At 40.5% G+C, this 21,759-nt stretch overlaps 1 protein-coding gene across 3 annotated transcripts in view; it reads left to right on the top strand.

Annotated features, from left to right (window-relative positions):
* dlgap1b (discs, large (Drosophila) homolog-associated protein 1b) overlaps window positions 1–21,759 on the top strand; it is a 118,061-nt gene that overhangs the window by 53,428 nt on the left and 42,874 nt on the right. For all 3 annotated transcript variants that reach the window (XM_061713027.1, XM_061713028.1, XM_061713029.1), the window contains exons 3-4: window positions 14,908–16,030; window positions 17,850–18,064. In XM_061713027.1, the coding sequence (XP_061569011.1) occupies window positions 14,975–16,030; window positions 17,850–18,064 (1,271 nt within the window). In that variant the 5' untranslated portion in view covers window positions 14,908–14,974. The remainder of the gene's footprint in view (window positions 1–14,907; window positions 16,031–17,849; window positions 18,065–21,759) is intronic.

Genomic DNA, 21,759 nt, shown 5'->3' with positions numbered 1-21,759 from the left:
AAAATATTTATTGAACATAAAAAAATGAAATTTTTTTAATTTCCCAGCATTACTTTGTTTTGGTTCCACCTCCTGGTGAATGTTAGGTAAAATTCTTATGGGGTTCGTTTTTGGTTGGCCAACGATTTATGTAGTGCCCAACGTTACGGGACGGAGCGGCCAGTCTATTTCCTTATTTTACAACGCCGTTATTAATTGTTCGGTTTTTTCCCCCACTTATTCCACCGAACACCGAAAGTGTTTTTTTGCCATTTTCGGCCGAACAATTTCGGTTACCGAACAATCGGTGCATCACTAATTTCAAATGAAGAATTTTTAAAACAAACGGAATTACACCTTCAAATAGTGATGACACAATACAAAATTGAAAAGTAAAGCTGTCAAACATGGGACGTATCATAATGATCATGATAATCTAATTCCATTGAGTCTGGGAAGTATCGCTGCAACTGCAGCTACATCAAAGAAATGTTCATTGAGTGGATACTGTGTGAGCAGCCGTGGGAGCCCACTGCTCGCCCGGTTCTTGTACGCAGGCCAACCATGAACCCAAAGGCCCGGGACCTTTGCCAGCAAACTGGATTTACAGCAAACACAGCTTACCATTTGAAAACATATCATTGCTTTCACTTGGGTCATCATTGTAGGCTGTTTGAAAAGAAGTCGTGTTTTTTGTTATTTTCTTTTTTTAATGAAACAGACCAAGCCAGTGAGTTATTTATCAGAAGGCAGTTTTAACATGGATGGATGGATTTACATGCTTTGCATGAATTGGTTGATAGCTAAGACGCTGTCGCAGAGTTCCTGCTGTGCAGCCCCGCTTTTCAATTTGGCCTTTTTCTTTTTCTTTCCCGATTAAGATCTTGATGTTGCACAACTGAAGCAATATTGTTCGTTTCCAGCATCAAGCTGCTTTCTGTGGAGTATGTTTAAACAGATTAGGCAGCAAACGAGTGCATGATTAAGGAACTATGAAGTCAATCTTGGCCACTGGGAGGGGAGCCACAACACTGATACTGGCAATCACTGAAGAACACAACATACGTGCCAAAGTAAAAGAAATGACAAAAGATAGAAAATGATGGGCTGTAGGTGGGGCAGCGATGGAAACTATAGTGCCACGAGTTCGGATTTGTTTGTTCCACTGCATGAAAAGGAGAGTTTGAAAACATAAACTCATCATTATAATTATATTGCTGTAGATGATTTTAGTTTTAAGACAGGCAGCTTTGTCGAGCTCTGATGTGACTGAAGCATTTGTGACACAAAAACATGTGTAAAAAAAAATAGAACCACTTTAAAGGTAATTTTAGGGGCAATAATGTAGGCAGTAAGTTGTAATGTTGAAATTATTTTAAGCTTTCATCAACCACTGCTTGATTCATTTTATGATTTAATTATTAATAAGATCTATGTTAATATTGTGTATTAGGCACGACAAACATGTGGAACGTCAATCTTCATTAGTTCATGTAATGTACTTAAACATTTTCAAATTATGATTATATCCTTTTTTGCTTTTCAAAGTCCAATTTAAGATTCCTTACTGCAGAACTGACACTCTTTGACTGGTCTCATCTTCAGAAAGATCCATGAAAACGTCTAATTGGCAAAAAGTTAATGTTCTTTAATGCAGTGCGTGTCACGTTGGTATACCAGTAAATTGGAGACTCCTATTGGCATGTACCTGAGTAAATTATAAAATGGGAAGCTAATTTAACTTGCTCAATGAGAGGCACATTTCACAGTTCATTTGGCTGCTCATATAAAACTCAACAGGAAATCACCTCTTACACTCTCATCGCTTTGTTCCACAGTCAAACACTCAGGCAAAGAACGAGCGAAGGAATGCATTTCAATTACATGCACCTGTATTTTGCACTCTTAAAAAAACAAACACCTCAGCCGGAATATGTGATGAGATCTGAAAGAATATTAGAGTTTAAATATGCATGAAATGAATAGTGTCTTTAAGACGGAAAAAAATTGAGCTCTAGACAATTACTCTGAGTATTGCGGAAAATATGACTATTATCCTTAAAAACCTGCCGATAATATTACACTTGAGGACAAATGATTAAATGTCAACCTTCTTTCACTGTTTTACCACAAAAAACAGGAATAGAACATCCTGAATATTCCTGAGTGAAGAGTCACTGTTTTCTTTTCAAATTAAAAAAAAGTACTATTTATTCAATCAAACTTGGATACTCAAATTACATTGTTAAGTATTATGGTGATATTTTAATTTCAGGGCATGAGTGCAAATAGTGCTATAATGCCAAATAGACTAAAGGAGAATTAATAGCTGACATAATCATATTTTTCTTTTTTTCTACTCTTCTAATTGAATGTGTTATTTATCTTGGAAGGTGCAGAACATACGCATTACGCACTAAATGAAATAAAGCGTTGAGGACATATAACAGCTCTGGGATGAGGCGGCGCCTGCAGAGGGACGCAGTTATCTGAGCTCAGCAGCAGGACCTCTCCAGTGTTTGATAGACTTGGGCCAAGCTTGGGTTGACAGGAGACGTGACGTCCGTTTTGATGACACAAACCCCGTACACTCCATTAAGTCAGGAATTTACGTCGCCACCCCACCCCCTCTTGTCACCCAGTTGTGATGTGAGGTCAGCTGGGAACTAGCTGCTAAGCGTCAGCACGCAGCGCCCGCCTGGTCTGACGCCTGCTGTCTGTGCAGGCAGCATGTTTGCTTTAGGATCAAACCTCCCGAGTCTGCAGGAAGAGCTGTGTGTGCGCGTATGTGTGTGTCCACGGGGTTGTTACTGTATTTGTGATTTCTGGCGTTGTGTACGTGCCTGTCGCAGTGGATAACGTGTCCACCGGCGCTGATGCAACAAGACAGCGAGTCAGACCCCTCCTTATCCATCCCTCTTGTTCAGTTGGATCTCACTCCCTGATCTTTCAAGAGTCTGCCGATGTGTCCTCGACGTGGCACAGTACAGTATAGACAAATCATCTGACTTTCTCTCATTTAAAAAAAATAAAATACTTCCATTACCTGCTTGTGACCTCTGCTCCAAATGCAGAGCTTTGCAGTAGAGCAGTAGGTGTATAATCATCAAAACACCTTCTGTCTGCTGCCATTTCATGGTTTCTCAGAAGAAATACATCTTTTAAGGTACTTTTCTTAGCTGTAGCAAGTGTTTTTATCAGAGACATAGCGCATGCAAATATCTAATACTACTAGTATTGTTGATAGGGCTTACCGGCACATAATTAATGCAACATTTTTTTTTTTCCTCTGGACATACTGTCCATTAAAAGTGAATGAATTGAACCTGGACAGTTGGTATGTGTTTAGTCTACATTAGCTGAAAGCATAATACGACATTATGTGTATGCATTTGAGGGTGGCTCTGTTTCCTGACATGTACTTAACTGTAGTCAATGGGTTGAAATCACCTGGCACTGCTACCGCCCTCCGGCAGCAGCGCGGTGCGAATGCCGCCCAACGCTGACAATTAACTATACAGTGGACTGCATGTACATGAACTGGTTTTTGTTGCAGTCACCGTGGATTTGTACGTTTGCAAGTCAGTAAGGTACTGTGGTGCAACGTAACTCGCTGTAAAACACCGCTGGGGAGTTGAATAGACACAGAGTATGTTTTGCGAATTGTAATTAACCATGTTGCATTCATTTGTGCTGCTTTCAAGCAGCTTCACGGCTGGAAATAGCAGTTATAATGAAGCCGCGTTTCTGTTATCAGCTGCAAGCATGTGAACATGGGAGAACTGACACGAGCAGGAAACCACTGCGAGTCTCACCCCGACGTTAGCAGTGTTTGCAACTTTTTTCCTCATGTGGGTCATGGCTCCAGTTGATAGATGAGGACACAGTGTGTTCTGCATCTCATGCACAGAGATGCTGGTGCTCACACAGACATGCAGGCGCGTCAGAGTTCGATTCAGTTACTTCGCTGTTTCCACACAAAACAGAATTAGGCGCCCCAGATTTCAAGGCTATTAGGAGGGAATGTAGCGTTGCCACTCTGTTTGAGCGCAGATGGAAGTGTGCCAGCGCCAGCAGATGCTTTTTACCTGATGTTTTGTTAGCTTGTGTGATGACAGGCTCAGAATAGCTTTCTGAGTGTTGTAGTGTCCCACTTTGAGAAGAGTTGGGATAAAACGCATATTAAGATTTTATTTTCATGCCTTGGAGCTGTGGTAAAAATGTAGTTCAATTGGTCATAGTAGTGCAAAATCATCATTTAAAAAAAAGAAAGGAATGAGTTGGAAACATGGGTGACCAACAAGTAATAAAAAATAAACAACAACATCATATTGTTTTAAAATAAGCTGCCTCAATCATCGACCAGAGCAGCTTCAGTGCTTTCTGCCATCATTCCTCCTCATTCTGGGCCTCGACCTTTGCAAAAACCTGTTTTTCCACAGAAGTAACTTCTCATTTCATCATTCCATCATGTGGATTATCAACCTTTAACCCTCTTAAAATAAAATGATTGTTTGGTGATTTTATCTTTTTTTTCCCAGCATGCCCTGTGAGATATGTGAAGATATAAAGCATAAAAAATTGTCACTTGTGTTACCATCCACGTTTATGATCCCAAAGCGGTTGGTGCATACGAATTCTCATTAGCTGGAAGGAAAACACATTGTTTTCCACCAGAAAATCCATTTGTTTCCATGGCAATGCTTTTCTCCCAAGTACAATTTCCTTGGCTGCTTTTCATCGACAGCTTTACTCAACTTTATTAAGAAATAGAACAGAAACAAGAAAGAAAATAGTAATTTCTTGTGGTCTTGTATATTAAGGTTTCTGAAAATGGATTCGTTTGAAAGCCTCAAAGTGGCCTTTTTATGAATATGGCATTATCATCCATTAAATCCTTTTTTTTTGGCAGTATCCGTAATTACTTTGCTCCTATGTGTGTTTTGTTGTTTTTCATCCAGTTTGTTATCATCTATAAATGGATACAAGGAAATTAACTTGTTGAAGCATCAATTCATAAAATTGGAAAAAACAAAATCCCTAATTACTGGACTTAATTTTGTTGTCTCCCACAAGGGAATTTGTATAGTGCATATAGCATCCATTATATTGCAGTAAAATGTTAAGATACACATGGCTTTTTGAATTAGAATGAGGTTGTTATATTTTGAATGTAGGAAATAACTTTTTCCTATCTGTAAACGAAACCTTTAGAATGAAAAGAAGAGATCTAAGCTGCCAGCATTCACCTTGAGTCGTACTGTAAGCCCAGGGGGGACTCAACCTTAAGCCGTACAAAAGCAGTCTCAGTGGAGTCACGGCCTTTTGTTATGGAGTCAAAGCCAAGTGTCAGAGCTGCTCTGTTCAATCTTTTTTCTTTTAAAGATCAAAAGATTCCAGCACAAATGCATTCATTTCCTGAAAATCGGGAAGCATAATGTTTTGAGTGCAGAAATCTTTGAAAAATCAGAAATCTTTGGATAAAATATCCTGTTCAAATATTCTTAGTAAGCATGTCAGGAAAATGAAAACGGATAGAAGTGGGATGTTATAAAATATATATTTGTAATAAAAAATGACTTCAGCATCCGTCCTGTTTGCTTACCTGTATTTCTTTCTTCGTTGCTGAAGATCTTAATACACCCAAGCCTCTACGACAACATTGAGCTTTTTCGAGACTAAACGCCTCTGTTAATTTGTTTACCTTGATCAAATAGACTTCATCATTGCGGGACTTTGTCTCTGGAATGTGTTTGGCAGTTCTTGAGCTATAACTCAACACGGTCACTCCATTTGTCAGAAAGACCTTTGACAACCAGCCTAATTAGTTTGGTCGTGACAAAGGAGCGGCCTTGTAGAAAGTAGAAACATCGATCCATCCATAAATGCATGTGGCCTCATTTTACTGCAAAAACGGCAAACAGAAACGGGCTGATTTGAGTATTTAATTCAGGACATTGTTGTTTTTTAGCCGAGATATGTACAACGTCTTTGTCGGTCCTGGTGCAAATGTTGAAGAATATCAGAAAATCTACGGACGGTGGCATGCTAAAAGCATTTTATCTAAATTAGTTTCTGATTGCTTAGACAGACATTTGAATACTTTATGAAAAATCTGACATTTTTCTTCTAAATTATGTCTTTTGATTACCAGAGAATCCCTTTGAAAGCAAGAAATTAAAATGAAAGGTTACCGGAGTTTTCTGAGATCTCGAAAACCTACTTATACATAATCAGAAGGGAGAAAACGTTCCTCACTGCCTGCTTGTTTCTATCTTTTTATCTTTCTATCTTTTTTTTATTTTATTTTTTTTATTTGCTGTTCAGACATTTACAATGAGATCTACTACTTTTGTATCTCTTTATGTTTCTCAGAGGAGGAATTTTGTTTTCCATCACATCGATTCTTCCGCTCAGAAAACTTAATTATCATTTTGATTCAAGAGCATGCTGCCAATTTATTTATTTTTTTTTGTGAGTCATAGTTAAAGGGTCAGTTCTTCCTCACAACAGGAAAAAACACAGAGCGTGATGTCCAGTGTAGATGCCTCTGGGTTTTATTCATCATCATTATTGACAGATGCCACTTTGATTGTAAGGTAGTGTTTAAAACTCACTTCTGGAATGTGTCATGTTAAATGGAGCATTGTTTCCAGACAGATGCATCACTGGCAAGCTTTTCAAATGTCATTTTTAAATGTACCTCAGCCTCCTCGCAGCAGTTGTGATGCCATGGCAGCAGAAGTTTGCAGAAGCACAATCCGCAGATCGGAAAACTTTGAAGAAAAAAAAGTACAACCAAACCTTGTTTACTTAGATTGACGCAGTCACAATATATGTGTTTCAAAATCTTAACAATGTCTCCTAAAAGAAAATTAATTATGTTAATTTCAATATGTCTTGACACTGACAATAAGCTTGCAAAAATGCTGTTTCACCTGTTTCATTTTGACTTCATTTTAGTACAGCTAGAGTAAATTGGTATATTTCTGTTCCACAGACCTTGTTACACCTGACACTGCTGCACCAATAGTCCACCTCCTTTTATATGTGAACGACCCTGGGCCAGAAAAGGGGCCGTTTTTGTCGCCCCTTTTAACCCCTGTCCCACCTTCAGAGGTGGCAACAAAAAGAAAAGGGAGGAGAAACGAGCTCTGTATACAAAGCTTGAGCAGGTGTAGCAGGTGTAGCAGCTGTGTACTCGCTTGCATTGTGCAAGGAATCAGGAGGACACTGTTCTCTCCTTGGCTCAGCTTGCCATTTGTTTTCAAGCTAAAAGGACCTGGAGGAACAGAAAAGGGCATCTCATGCCTAGTTCATTGTGATAAGTGTGAAACGCTGCGGTGGACAACATGCAGCGATGCATTGAACATGGTAAATACAAAACAAAACACACTGTGTATACTTGCAGAAAAAGAAAAGGGCATCTCAAAGACAGCTTGTTGCTGTAAAAAAAAAGGTTGCAGTTATTCAGCGACTTAGCAACTACACTGAATCACTAACAAATGCAAATTTCCCAAAGTGACTGATGTTATTTGCAGATACCCTTAAGATACCACATAAGAATATTGCATTTTTATAGACAAAAGCAAAGTTACTGTCACATTTTAGGATAGTTTTTTATGAGATAACTATGAGATAACACATTTGTTTAGACTCAACAGATGTCACAAGTGTCAACACGGCCTCATAGGAAGACATCAAGTATGGCAGATCATTAAAAAAACAACAAACATAAAATAATTGAAAATTGTGAGGGGAAAAAAAAAAATCCGAGGAGACCTTAAAGTTTTTAACCTTTGTAGATGGGTTGGTAACCAAGGTGTAAAACCTTTTCCGTGTGGACTCTAAAGGTCTCAGGGAAGCTCTGTAGTCCCGGCGCCACATCCAGAGTTTGGTTTTAGTAAAGACAGTTAGAATAACTGTGGTCTGTACAGCAGGCTTTATTTTGTCAAGAAAAAAAGCTGCAGCAGTCGTCTCTCACCAAGGCAAATTGATTTCCCCACTTCCTTGAAAGATGCTATGCGATAAGTCAGTGTTCCTCTGCATTTTCATCGCACATTTATTTACTCGCCTTTGTGAGCCTCTGAGATCAAGGTGCTGCAAGGAACATTACGAATAGATTTGGCCTGCGTCAGGCTGCATTCCAGTTTCCCTACAACGTAAGATGATATAAAATCTATTCTCCATTTATCTCATCTGAGCCCGAAGAAACACAAAATCTGAAAATAATTTGGTTTACTTTATTACTGTTGCACAGAAACTAATGGGCATTGACCTGTTTCATTTATTCCAATTTTATGTCTTTCACACCTTAGGTTTCTCTGTACAACCAATTATAAGTTTGTTCTATTTTTTTTTTAACCTGCCCAAACTAAAAGAGCATATTTCTTCAATTCTATTTATATAGTGGTATAGCCCTTCAGTAATCTGTCCATACTTACAATAATGGATCAGATCTATATCATGCTTTGCAAGGCACTCACAATGGGTCCATTATTCATTCACACCTCATTCATACGTGGTGTGGGTAAACTACATGTGTAGCCGCAGCTGCCCTGGGGCAGACTGACGGAAATGTGGCAGCCAATCCACACCAATGGCCTCTCCGACTACCACCAACCATGCCCTCACTGGAGTCCAGCGCCTCCCCATATACACTAATAAGTCCTACCATTGGCTGCTATGAACAAAGACATAATTGAAAAGTCTGGCCTTCGGCAGGAGGGTCTCCCCTTATGATCCAGGTCCTGCTCAAGGTTTCTTCCCTCCTAAAGGGGAGTTTTTCCTTGCCACTGTTTGGCTTAAGGTTTTTCTCCCACTAGGGGAGTTTTTTTTTATCTGCCATTGTTTATGTAATAATTGCTCGGGGGTCATGTTCTGGAAAGCGCCTAGAGACAACTTTTGTTGTATTAGACGCTACACAAATAAAATTGAATTGAATTGAATTGAAAAAGGAGCTTTGGTGGTGTATGTCGGTTATTTTGATCAAAACACGTCTGAGGCCTCAGGAAACCATCAACCTTTGAAAAAAAAATTACAAGTTGTTTTAAAAAGTCAGTTAAAGACAGACACTTAAATAACTCATGCTGTACACTTTAGCTTAAAGGGGACCTATTATGAAAAACACGTTTTTTCTTGCTTTAACATATATAAAGTGGTCTCCCCTCAGCCTGCCAACTCAGAGAAGGAGGAAAGCAACCAAATTCTGCAGTGTCTGTACAGCCGCCCGGATGAGCCATCCAGTGTGATGTGGCTTCTACGAGCCGTTCAGATTTTGCTCCCGTTGTTACGTAACCAAAATGCAATTTGCATCGGTTGGACTCCGATGTGTGAAACCACGCCCACAACTAACTCCGCCGGCCGGAGCTTCCGCCATTTTTTCATAGCGGTGTATCGCGTCATTCAGGCAGCCAATCAGCACAGTGCCTCATTATCATAGCCCCGCCCACTCAGAATCCCGCATAGATAATGAGGTTAGAGAATGGGATGATAAAGACATGGCTCAGAGGCTGAATTTCTCATTTATTTAGCAAAAACAATCAAAAGCTTGTTTTTAAGACATTCAAGGCCTGTTTAAAATAGGTATTAGATGCCATAATAGGTCCCCTTTAATAATTCAACTGTTTGCAACTATTAAAATCAAGAACCGAAAGCTATATGAAAAGAAAATGATCACAAACAGAAACTAAAAAGTTTGGTATGGACAGGTAGAGGCACAAGTGGGCCAGTCAGCTGTGGTGAACAATCTCCTACTCAAAATTCAGCATGGAGGTGTAGTCTGTCAGGTACACTCTGCATTTGTGTGTCCGTGTGTTTTTTGTACTCTTGTTTGCGTGTGTACGTTGCTCCCGGGGAGATAGCCCGCATGACCCGACTTCAGCTTTTCAGCTTTGGTGCAGCGCTGCAGACAGCTGTGCCACAAACACGCTGCTGTGGATCACCGCGAGGGCCTTTTATTTAGGTCACATTCTGTGCTTCAGTGGCCAGCAGAAAGGATCTCTGTCAACGGCAATGAATACCTTAAGTGCATGTCTCTGTGATATGTGGCGTTCCGTTATCTTTGAATTTGTCAATGTGGGTGGGGAGTGACCACTGTGTTTTTTCCGTTTTTTTTACTTTAACAGTAAAATCGCAGCCTAATATATTAGCTTAATCCTTTCCCCTGAGTGACTTAATCCTCTGCTTTACTGGGGACAGTGAAATTGCATGAATCATTTCTACAGTTTTTCAATTATTCCATCAAGAAAGTAATAAATGCAGCTCATTTAACCCCATGTCCTATAGTTGTGACTCGATGCTCTGGCATTATGGGGTTTTTGTGTATTTTCTTTTTTTTTTTTTTACACATGTTTATACCACATTGGCTTTTATACTGCTCTGTAAATCGTAGTAATTAATTGCACACTGTGGCCCAGCCACACTGTTGTCACTGTGCTACACTGGGCTGCGTGGGCTCTTATTATTATCTTGTTAGCTTCATCTCCAGTCCATTGGAAACAGTGTGGATTCAACAAACAGCCAGCCACAGCCCCAGAGGGGTAAGGAAAGCAGTTTAAGGGCGCTTATGGATGCAATTGTTTTCATGTCAGTGTGTGAAGGAAATGTCATTTGTTGCAGTTTCCTCTCCGTGCCCAGAAGCTGTCTGCCGGGTCTTGGTTGCCAATTAGTTTCCCTCTAAGAGAACCAAAGGTAGAGGGGGAAAATGTACAATCAGGCTTCCCTTATTTTTTGGGTTTGTGGATGGGCTATATATTAACTTGCATTCTGAGCAAGTATACTTTGATGCAATAATAAAAGCACTTTTTGGACCTAATCCACTGGATTGAAAGTCGGAGACATCAGGCAGCTTTTGTGAGCTATCCCCGGGGGCTACATATGCTTTTCACAGTTGTGTTCACCAGAATCATCAGTCAACCTAATAGACATGTTTTGGGACTGTGGGAGGAAGCCAGAGTACCTGGAGAAAACCCAGGCAAGCACAAGCAGAACGTGCAAACTCCACACAGAAAGACTCATTCCAGCCCAGGGGTTCAACCAGGAACCTTCTTGCTGTGAGGCAACAGTCCAAACCTATGAGAGGCCCTTTAGGAAATAATTCATATTTGCTCTCACCTGTTACATCATACTCTCTTACAAACACTAGTATAGTCATGCACACATACTATCATACTCTCACACATATACTAGTATAGTCACACACACTTACTACCATACTCTCCCATATACACTAGTATAGTCACACACACTTACTATCATACTCTCTGTTACTTAAAAGTCAATTCGCCACATTGACACGGTCCCGGTTGACCATTTTCACATGTTAACTTGGTCTTTAAGATCCCGCTGGAAAGACACATCCCGTACCTACACCCGTGATGAGCCAATCAGAAACTGGAAATTCAAGTTGACTTCCATTTCAATCAAACTCTCACACACATACTGCTATACTTGCACACATCACATATTATTCTCTCATACATTCACTATCATGTTGATCCATCCATAATAGTGTGTAAGAGAGTATGATAGTAAGTGTGTGTGACTATACTAGTATATGTGTGAGAGTATGATAGTAAGTGTGTGTGACAATAGTATTAAGTGTGTGTGATTATACTAGTGTATATGGGAGAGTATGATAGTAAGTGTGTGTGAGTATACTAATGTTCGTGAGAGAGTATGATAGTATGTTTGCGTGACTATACTATTGTTTGTAAGAGAGTATGATGTAACATGTGAGAGCAAATATGAATTATTTCCTAAACGGCCTCTCATACAAACCCCTAAGCCCCTGTACTGCGATGTGTAATGTGAAGCCAAAAATCTAATTCATCCTCCATACTCCAATGAAAACGGGAGCAGTATAGTTGCACGAAGTGAGTTGGTGGACTCTTGCATGAGGAAGGAAATGCACAGTCTGTCCTCGTCAGTTATTTGGCTTCAATTCAAGACCAAATGTATTGCAAATCAAAACCCACATTTTGAGAATCAAAACACAGTATCTGACACCAAGAAATCTAAATCTTAAACAGAGATTGCAATAATTTTTTTCAGTCACACTTTTCTCGCCATTATTTCTAAAACCATATTTAAAAAATCAGCCGGGATTTATTTACCAATCTAAAAAAAAAAACTTGCAAATTCTGCATCAAATTTAATTTCTTTGCTGTCCATGAGTCTTCTCCAATAGGGAAAGCACTTTTGATATTTACTCCAGTTTTTAGCCCTGTTTTTATCTAAGATGGTAATGTAACAGTAACATAACTGACGAAAAGTTTAAGTATGCCCAAAAACTGCGACCTCTTCATGTAATCATGCTGTACCGAGGCTGCTATGTAGCTCGCTACCAACACACATGGCAGAACTGGTTTCACGAGACTGGATGGACCAAAGCTAGTTATTCAGCAGGATAACTTTTCAGATATCTCAGCAGCCAAATACGTACATAGTTATCATTTTTCGTGACATGACTGCACTTATTTCTTCTCATTCATTTGCTGTTTCTAGGTTATTTTTGGGATATTTTAACCTCCAGTCTTACACATTGCTCCTCTCTCTTATGTGCAGCTTTGCAGTAGAAATAAACATATTTACAGCCTGGTTCAATACACAGGTTTTGTCTCCACGGCTTGATTTTACAGACATGACAACTGTACAGGCCCTTAATTTTTGTGTACCACTTCAAGTAAAATTTGAAAGCCTGGCGTATAACCAGTTAGCTGCCATCACGAGCGATTTAGTCCTTAGCACTGTGTTGGATTGACTTAAGAGCTTTGACAAGGACGTTAAAGAGCGTAGTCATTTTTATTCCGAATAACAACAATCATGAAACACCTTCTTGTGCTGTTAACTGCCCTAGGAGACTGGAACGACTAATTTTGGGTTAACCTGGAAGGGTTCTGCCATGAAAACATAGCAAAGCAGCCAGTCACTCGTTTCAGCAGTGTCATTTGAAATGAGGACATTTGCCCAGTTTTTATCACACAATATTCTGAATTACCATCACAAGTCAGCATAGCTACAGCATAATTTATTTATCTCTGTTGAATCTACAGCATCATTATGCAGAGCCTCTCCACCAACACAAACCTTCACAGACCTCTGAGCCGCCTGGCTTGCGCGTCAAAAATGTCATAATTTTGTGTCTAGACCCCAAGAAACGTGGTTGGTAGATTTGTTCTTCTACTTTTTGAATTTCCTGCCCCTATTTCATCTTCATTGTTTTCAAGTTGGGTAGAATGATAGTTTGCTGCAATGTCTGTAAAAACAACTGATGGTATACATTTATCAGCTCCAACTAGCGTAAAATATACTTTATTTGCTCCATTGCTATGTCTTAGCTACGTACAGGGCGTAAACAAACGGACTACAAGCTACGGTGCTGCAGAAAAGAGCATAAACTACTACCTAAAAGTTGATGATGTGATGCAGAGCAACGCAAGCTATAACACAGAAGGGTTATGCATGGAAGAAAATAACATGATTATGGGTACTTTTTAATGAAAGTAGCTTAACATAAAGCCGCTTAAATGTTTATGTATACAACACAACTGGCAAAGTAAACTGTAACCACCACACAGTTTCTTTGCCTCTATTGTGAAACTGCCATGTTTGGCCGGTGGACCAATACTCCTATTCAGAGTCAGAGTCAGAGTCAGAGTCATTTTTATTGTCCCTCTAGGGGAAATTCTTTTAGCAGTCTGGTAAAACAATCATCATACAAACACAGACATACCAAAAGAATAATTAAAACATTAAAACGTGACATAGTAACCATAATAAATGAGTAAAAGCAAAAGTGCTTTCATCAGTGCAGGCAGAATGATAAAATATATTAAAAATATTAAAATTTATGCGAGTTGATCATTTTTACAGCGGTTGGTATAAAAGAGAATTTATACCTATTGCTATTGGCCTTGGGAAGCCTATAGTGCTGCCCAGAAGGGAGAGGGACAAACTCTTTTGACAGAGGGTGATCAGGACTGGTCAAGATGTCTTGTGCCTTATTCAGGACTCGACCTTCATAGATGTCAGTCAGGGAGAGCTGCTGAGTGCCAATGATTTTACTGGCTGCTCTGACAATGTCCTGCATCCTCTTTTTGTTCTGCACTGTCAAGTTGCCATACCACAATACAATACAGAAAGTTAAAATGGATTCAATAAAAGACTTATAAAATAACACCATTAGTGTTTTCTCCACATTAAAAGTGTTCAATCTGCGCAGAAAATAAAGTCTTTGCAGGCCCTTTTTGCAAATGGCAGATGTATTGAGGTCATACTTCAGGTCCTTATCGATGATGGTGCCCAGATATTTATAACTCTCCACTGTTTCCACCTGTGAGCCCTTGATGGTAATGGGAGGATTTGGGATTTGGGATTTTGGGAGAGAAGTACATCTCCTCTTTAAGTCTATTACAGGTTTTTTAGTGAGACTTGTGCATTCTAACCTGAGTTGATTATATTTTTTCAATGAGCTACTGTGCTTCTTCATTTTACACTATCTTTGAACAAATATAGCACATACTTGAGCTGGAAATAGATATGCACTCTTGATGATACCCTTACTTGATTTTTTTTTTCTCTCCGCTCTCAGTTCGATCGGCTGTCAATTTCTTTTTTTTACAGAATCCTACCAAAACACTAAAATGTGCATGGGAGCTTGAAGAAAGACACGAGTAACAAGAGCAACAGGCCACGTGGCCTCTATATTTAGAGATTTTTCCCTTTGAAATTCTGAAGGGCAAAGAAAGAAAAGAGGAGGTTCAAGTTCTGTCGACAACAACTTCTGTCATCCGTGGAGGAGTGCCAAAAAGTATCTTCTTCAAATTACAACAGATGTAGAGTGTAAAAATGTGCTTTGAATTTATGAAAATGTTTCTTTTCCTCGCCTCTTTTGATGTTTGACTGTGTTTCTTTTCTTTTTTGTAGATCTACCTTTGGGGCCTGTGCGGACCTTCTGCGGCGATAGTTGGCTGTGCACATTCATCCGGCCACAATGACAATGAAAGGCCTCTCCACCAGCCGCAGTCACCACACAGTGACCTGCGACCCCTCTTATGACTCTATGACCCTGGGACACTCTGACCGTCGGTCCTACTTTCACAACACAGGAGATGCTCATGCTTCGGACCACCCCTGCTACACCCAGAGGAACTTCTATCAGTCTGAGTGCAACGCCTATCCGGATCTGGCTAGCTGCACCTTCCCTCGCAGGCACTACAGCTCCCACCACGAGCTGAAGGAGGAGTGCGGCGCTCTGGTGCCTTACACGGGGCCGACGGGGAGCAGCAAGGGAAGCGGAGGCAACAACAGCCGCATCTCCTCTAACTTGCTGGAGCAGTTTGACAGCCAGGCGCCGCTGCAGCGTGAAGGTTATCACACACTCCAGTACAAGCGCACCGCCGTGGAGCACCAGCGCAGCGACAGCCCCGGTCGAATTCGCCACCTTGTTCACTCCGTCCAGAAGCTTTTCACTAAATCGCACTCTCTCGAGGGGCCCTCGGGGTCTGGCGGAGGGGGGAGCGGAAGGATGAATGGCAGCAAATCCAGTCCGGACGATCCCCCCTCGTGCTCCGGCACCCTGAAGCACAGCAAGCGCAGCAAGAGCAAAGACCGCTCCAAGTCAGAGCCCAAAATGCGCTCCGCCATATCAGGCTACTGGAGCTCAGACGACACTCTTGACAGGGAGGTGTGTCTTTACCATCACCAACAGGGGAACAGTGGAACGATGCCCTCCGGGGTCATGACTATGGGGCGCCACCCAGATAAATCGCAGTCGCAATATTTCATGGAGTCATACAACACCATCAGCGCCCAGTCTCTGAAAACATCACGCAGCAACAATGATGTGAAGTGCTCAACGTGCTCCGGTGGCAGCAGCGGAGGGCTGCCGCTGATGAGTACTCTCGATGGCCAGCTTCAGCTCAAGAAGAGCTCATGGTCGTCCACTCTGACTGTGAGCAGAGCGAGAGAGGTGTACCAGAAGGCCTCAGTTAATCTCGACAAAGCCCTTGTGAAAGCTGAGCAGGGACGCACTTGCCATTTCCTTCAGGTATGACAGCTTCTACATCACTTGAGAATGTGTTTTTTCATTTACTAGAGGCCACCTGCTTCTCTGTGCTTCCCTTTTACCTCATGCATCCATGGTTGGTTGTGTTTGTATATGTACGAGAGATTTTTCTCTTGATTGTCTCCATTCTTTACATCGTGATTGGATTAAATTTGTCTTCTTGTTTGTTTCCACTTGCATGGAGAAGGTCATATTGTGTTTACATTCATGCCATTACATGTTAGCTGTACAATACGCCGATATACTACTTCACATTTTGTCCCATTGAAAGATGTTTTGTCCATATGTATAGATCGTGTTCGGGGTGGTCGTGGTGGTCGTGGCAGCAGCGGGGTAGTTTTAGTGATTGTGTGTGCATCTTAGTCAGAACCAGTCAATACTGTGCCATCACGACGTTAGCAAAGAAAAGTGGAAAGAAAAGCCAAATCCCTCAGCTCAATATTCACACACACATTGGCACATCAACCCATCTGATCCTGCTTAACTTTTTCTGTGGCAAGTGTTTAATATTAAATGTTTCTTTACATTGCGTTGAGCTGCAAATATAAGTCTGAGATGGGACATGGAGAGAAAGAGAGAGAGAGAGACTGTGTGTGTGTCTGTGTGTGTGTATGCGCGCTTTAATAAAAGGACAAGAGGAGAGTGACTAAGGGCAACGTGAGTTAAAAGAACAAGAGGAAAGGAACATAAAACACAAAGTTCTGTATGGCCGTGCATTTTAACATCCTGGAGTACTGAACGCTTGATCAAGGAACGATGTTGTGACTGAAGTGTAGCAACAATTCTTCCTGGTGGAAAAAACTGCTTTTTCTTTTTCAAGAAAGTGAGACTTGCTCTCGGTGAGAACCTGACAAGATTAACTTCAGGCGGTTTCTTTTTTTTTCTTCTTTTTTTAATCTTTAAATTTAGAATAGATGCTGCTTGTCTCACCCTCAGGGATACAATCCTGTAATCTACTCTGCACACTAACGCTTTCATACTTTCATGCAACATGCACAACGTACAATATCTTTTAAATGATCAATTCCACCGCAAGGCCGTTGGAAACGGCCAGATTAAAAGACTTATTTCCTTATTTATTTGTTTTCACTCTTAATGACAGTCGCAACAATTCACTTTCTTTGATGTCATCGTAAAGCCAGTGTGCACCAAGATGCTAAAAGTCTGTGTAGTTGCCCATGACATCAAGGTCAGCTTGGTTTCCTAGCTACACAGCAGTTCTCTGAGTGATTCTCGTGCACTTTTTACTCACTCTGTATCTCATTTCTTTCACTTCAGAGCTGGTGCCCAAACAACCACTCACATTGGGACTGCAGAGGTTCTGCTGAACAAACCCCCCTTTGTTTTCCCTGTCTCTCTCTCTCTCTCTCTCCCTCTCCATGTCTGCTTGACTCCCTCTCTTTTAGTTTAGGGCTAGGAAAAGCTTTGCCTCCTTTTATTTTTACCTTCATTAGTGTGTGTGAAAAGTAAGGATAGCAGACAGAAGCCAAGTTACTGCAACATTTTGTCAAAACAATTAATTCCCCACATTTGATATGCAGCTTGCATCGCAGGAGAGACAAAAGAGGGCCACCGGCACAGTCAAGCGCTCGGTATGACGAAGGCACTCCTTGAACTGATATGTAACGTTACAGCCAGATCTTTGAAAGTGAGCTGTACGCTCAGATCGTACATCAGGCCGGTTTAGAAAACGCGTCGTCTTCGGAACTGCGTTGCGATGTTGTATCCATATGTAAATGTGCCTCTAAAAGTAGAGAATGTATTCATTGCATCATAAACTAATCTCACCTCATCTCTGCAGGTACCTCAGGACGACTGGAGTGGTTTTTCGCCGCTGGGGAAAGATGATGAGATTCCATGCCGGCGAATGCGCAGTGGCAGCTACATCAAGGCCATGGCGGAGGAAGATAGTGGCGACTCTGACTGCAGTCCAAAACCCTCGCCCAAGGTTCAGGCACGACGGGCCAGCTACCTGAAAGCCACGCAGCCGTCTCTCACCGAGATGACCACACTCAAGTGAGTGTGTGCCCACAATCAAAGCATTACTGTCAGTTTATTTTCAGGTATCGGGAGAAATTACTAAAGCAATGTTTTCAGATGACCAGAATACTTACATGCAGATACAACGGTGCAGGAAGCGGTGAAAAAAAAAAGCATTACAGAAAATAGCACGTGCAACTTAAAGCATCATTTACAAAATACATCAGACAGAAATCGCTATGACGTGGTGAGAGGAAAACAAATCTGTAATTCTCACATTAACTTTGACTTTTATTTCTTTGCAGACATTTAAGACATAATGTTCGTCTAAAGGGAAGCAACACATTCCAAAAATCTTTTGTACGATATGGCTTTTACTACCTAGTTATGTTGCTATTAATTCTCACAAACTATATTCACCAAAGGAAGAAGCTTTTCAGATGTTTGTTTTTTTCCCCAAACTTATCTCAAGATATACAACAAAGCTTTGTCTGGAAATTCTCCACACATCTACTGAGGACAAGTCAGGGCTGCAGGTATGCCTGTCTGACAGCCTGCACCCCCTTGTTTCTCAGCCAACCCTTTGTAATGTTTACAGAATGTCATTTCTCATGGTCCTCTTGCAAAAAATATGTGGGATGTGCTGCTGAAGGCAGCATGTGCTGCTCTAAAAGCTCATTCTACTTCTCTGTGCCGACGTTGCCATCACAGAAGTATGAATTGCGTGTTGCCAACGGCACTGATACAACATCACAGACACTGGCTTTTGGACCTGTCTGATGATGGTCTGGATGCTGATTTTTGTCTTTGGTCACACATGAAACCCATTTCTCCTATAAAATATCTAAAATGCTGATTTTTCTAACCACAATAATGTTTCCAGTGATGGTTCAGATGCCTCAGAGCCCAGAGACGTCAACAATGCCTCTGAACATATGGCTTCCTTCAGTCCACAGTCAAGTTTCAAGGGCCATTTGTGAATGTAACATCTTATTGTAGGGCTCGACAAAGGTTTGTCAAAGTAATCACTTGCCCATGTGGTTATATCAGCTTAAAAGATGAATTGTTCTTGATACAGTGCTGTTTGAATATTTTATATTATTATATTATAACTTATATATTTTTTAAATCCTTAAAATTAGGAGAGATGCTCTCTGCATCACCTTCTAGGGTATGATCCTGTAATGCGACACTTTCATGCAACAGTCTCAATTAAAAATACTTTCCTTTTCTAAACCCTCCTGCAAAGCTGATGAAAATAGCCTGATTAAAAGCATTAGTTCAACTAATATTCCTGTGACTTTAAATGAGCACCATTTCATCTCTTGATGTCTTTACAAAGACAATAATTCTTTCTTATCGCTGATGACATTGAGGTCAACTTTCTTTCTTATCTACACAGCAGTCCGTTGACTGATGCTCATTCACGCCCTCCATCACTTTATATCTTCTTTTCTTAACTTTATATCCACTGGACGATGGCTCTTGACAAGGCAAATATGAGGTTTCCTTTTTAACACAGTGAAGATGTAAGTTCCATTGATGAATGTTCAGGGCTCCATATCGTAGTGCTCCAAAAAAAAAAGATCCCACATTAAGTCTTTGCCATTGTAGTTTCATTTTGATGATTTTCTTGAAAAAGTGAGGATCATCTCCATGACTTTGCTTTTCAAAGACTCAGAGAAGTGAAATATCTTGGGTTCATGCAGACCACAAAGAAATTAAAATCAAAGTTAATCCATTTTTTTCCGTTTTATCTTTTTATCCAAACTTTTTTTGTTCACTTTATATATTAAAATTACATAGGAAACATTGAAGCTAAACATACGTATGAATCCTGTTGTATATCGTCCACATAAATGTGTCAACAGCCTCAGTGCTACATAAGCAGCACTGTCCTCTTTGAACTCAACATCCATCTTTTTAAAGTTCTCCAACTATCTGCCTAAAGCTACTTTGCAGTCAAAAGTGCTCAGCACTTTTATTCCCACTGATGTTTTGTTTTTTTCTCAGAAGGAGCTGAAAAGGTTTCAGCGGACCATTGGTGTTTGTTTCCTTGCAGCTCTGATTTTGGAGCTGCAGCACACAAACTCAGACCTTTGAAACTAAAGTTGGAAACGAGATGAGGTGCTTCAACTGTGTTCACACACTTCCTACGGAGTTGTGCTGAGATGTGACACTTTTGTTTGTGCTTTAGAGTGTTGAATAATAAGATTTCTTCCCCCCCCTCTATTTGACAGTCTTTGCGCTATACACTCTAATCAACTGCCCACTCGCTGAAAGTAGGATGATTACGTTTTCAATGTAATGTACAGTAAAGATGATAATAACAAGTTTGACGGTGATATGCGTTAGGAAACTGGTGAGAATAAGATACTGTAATTTCAGATCCCTCAGAAGTACAACCTTCTGATTAGGGGACTTTTTACTCTCTCACCTATGCAATAGACTTCCTGGGGTGACAAAGACCACCCTTAGATCTGTAAATTTCCCCATTTGAATTTGTGGCAGGAATGGTTATCAGGACATAACATTTTTAGGAACCATTATGGGCCCAAGACACGTATCTGCCATGGGTTAGTTAGACAGAGCAGCCCTGAGAAACTACTGGATTAAGGGGATGTGCTGACTTGATGTTGACAAGAGATGAAGTTCAGCCAAGCCAATGTCCTTTTTAAGTACAAGTCGTCTCTGTTCATTCATCACCTCTAGATTGCATATTCAAATGGCAGAAAAGCCGTCTCAGCTCCTTCAATGTTGATCTTAGTGTTCCAGTATCTTCTTCTTCTTCCTCCTTTTTGCAGTTTTATTCTTTTATTTACTGCCATGCGGCAAATAGTGAAAGTGATATGTTACTGCCCGCCGGTGGGGGGAGGTCAGTGGATCCTACTGGCTCCATCACTAAAAACGGAGACGTGACGGTTGAACGAACCGAAGAGGAGGTCAACCCTGTTACAACTCCAGCCTCCTCGATTTTTAACTCCGGCTTCCTTTTGGAAAGTTTCGAAGTCACATTGAAGCTCATGCATTTCATGTAGGACCCACATTGGTCTGAGAGTCACATCAGATAGTTATCTGTCCATCTGAACATATAAATTGCTTGCCGTAAGGCAGGGGTATTCAACTAGATTCTGCCGGGGGCCACATCTGCAAAAGGACTGTATGGAGAGGGGCGCACAATTTGAAAATTTGGGGGTTTTCAAAAGGTATTTTGCACTCAAAGACGAAGACTTATGTAAATATAATACATTTGTAATATACATTTGAATATATCTAGTTTACATATGAATTATGTATTAATTGTCTCCAGATATAGTCATTGTGAATGTTAAATATAATATTCAAATAAAGAAATATTTTAAATGCAAGTTCATTTTGAAACCATGCATTGTGCAAACTTAATGAAGTTGATATTGAGCTACTTTTAATAAAACACGCCATAATGACAAAGCACCACTTTCCACCAAGATTTCCTTATTTGAATATTATATTAAGCATTGGGCACAAGCATTTCCGTCCATAGTAGCCAGTTTGATGTTATAAATAAGCAACTAAAATATTAACCATAAGCTCCTTTATTAATGACACATCTGTGCATTATATCAGCAAAACAAAACAATCACATGAAATTATAGGAGGCTTAGAAGTTCCATCTGAAATGCAAAGTCCTCACTTATTCAAATGAAAGAAATGTCAGGCAAATCCTAGAAGCCTAATGATGTCAACAAGTC

This window comes from Cololabis saira, chromosome 22 (assembly GCF_033807715.1).
Source record: "Cololabis saira isolate AMF1-May2022 chromosome 22, fColSai1.1, whole genome shotgun sequence".
Classification (NCBI taxonomy): Eukaryota; Metazoa; Chordata; class Actinopteri; order Beloniformes; family Belonidae; genus Cololabis; species Cololabis saira.
The sequence above is the reverse complement of the archived record's forward strand: the minus strand, read 5'-3'. Positions and strand labels throughout refer to the sequence as shown.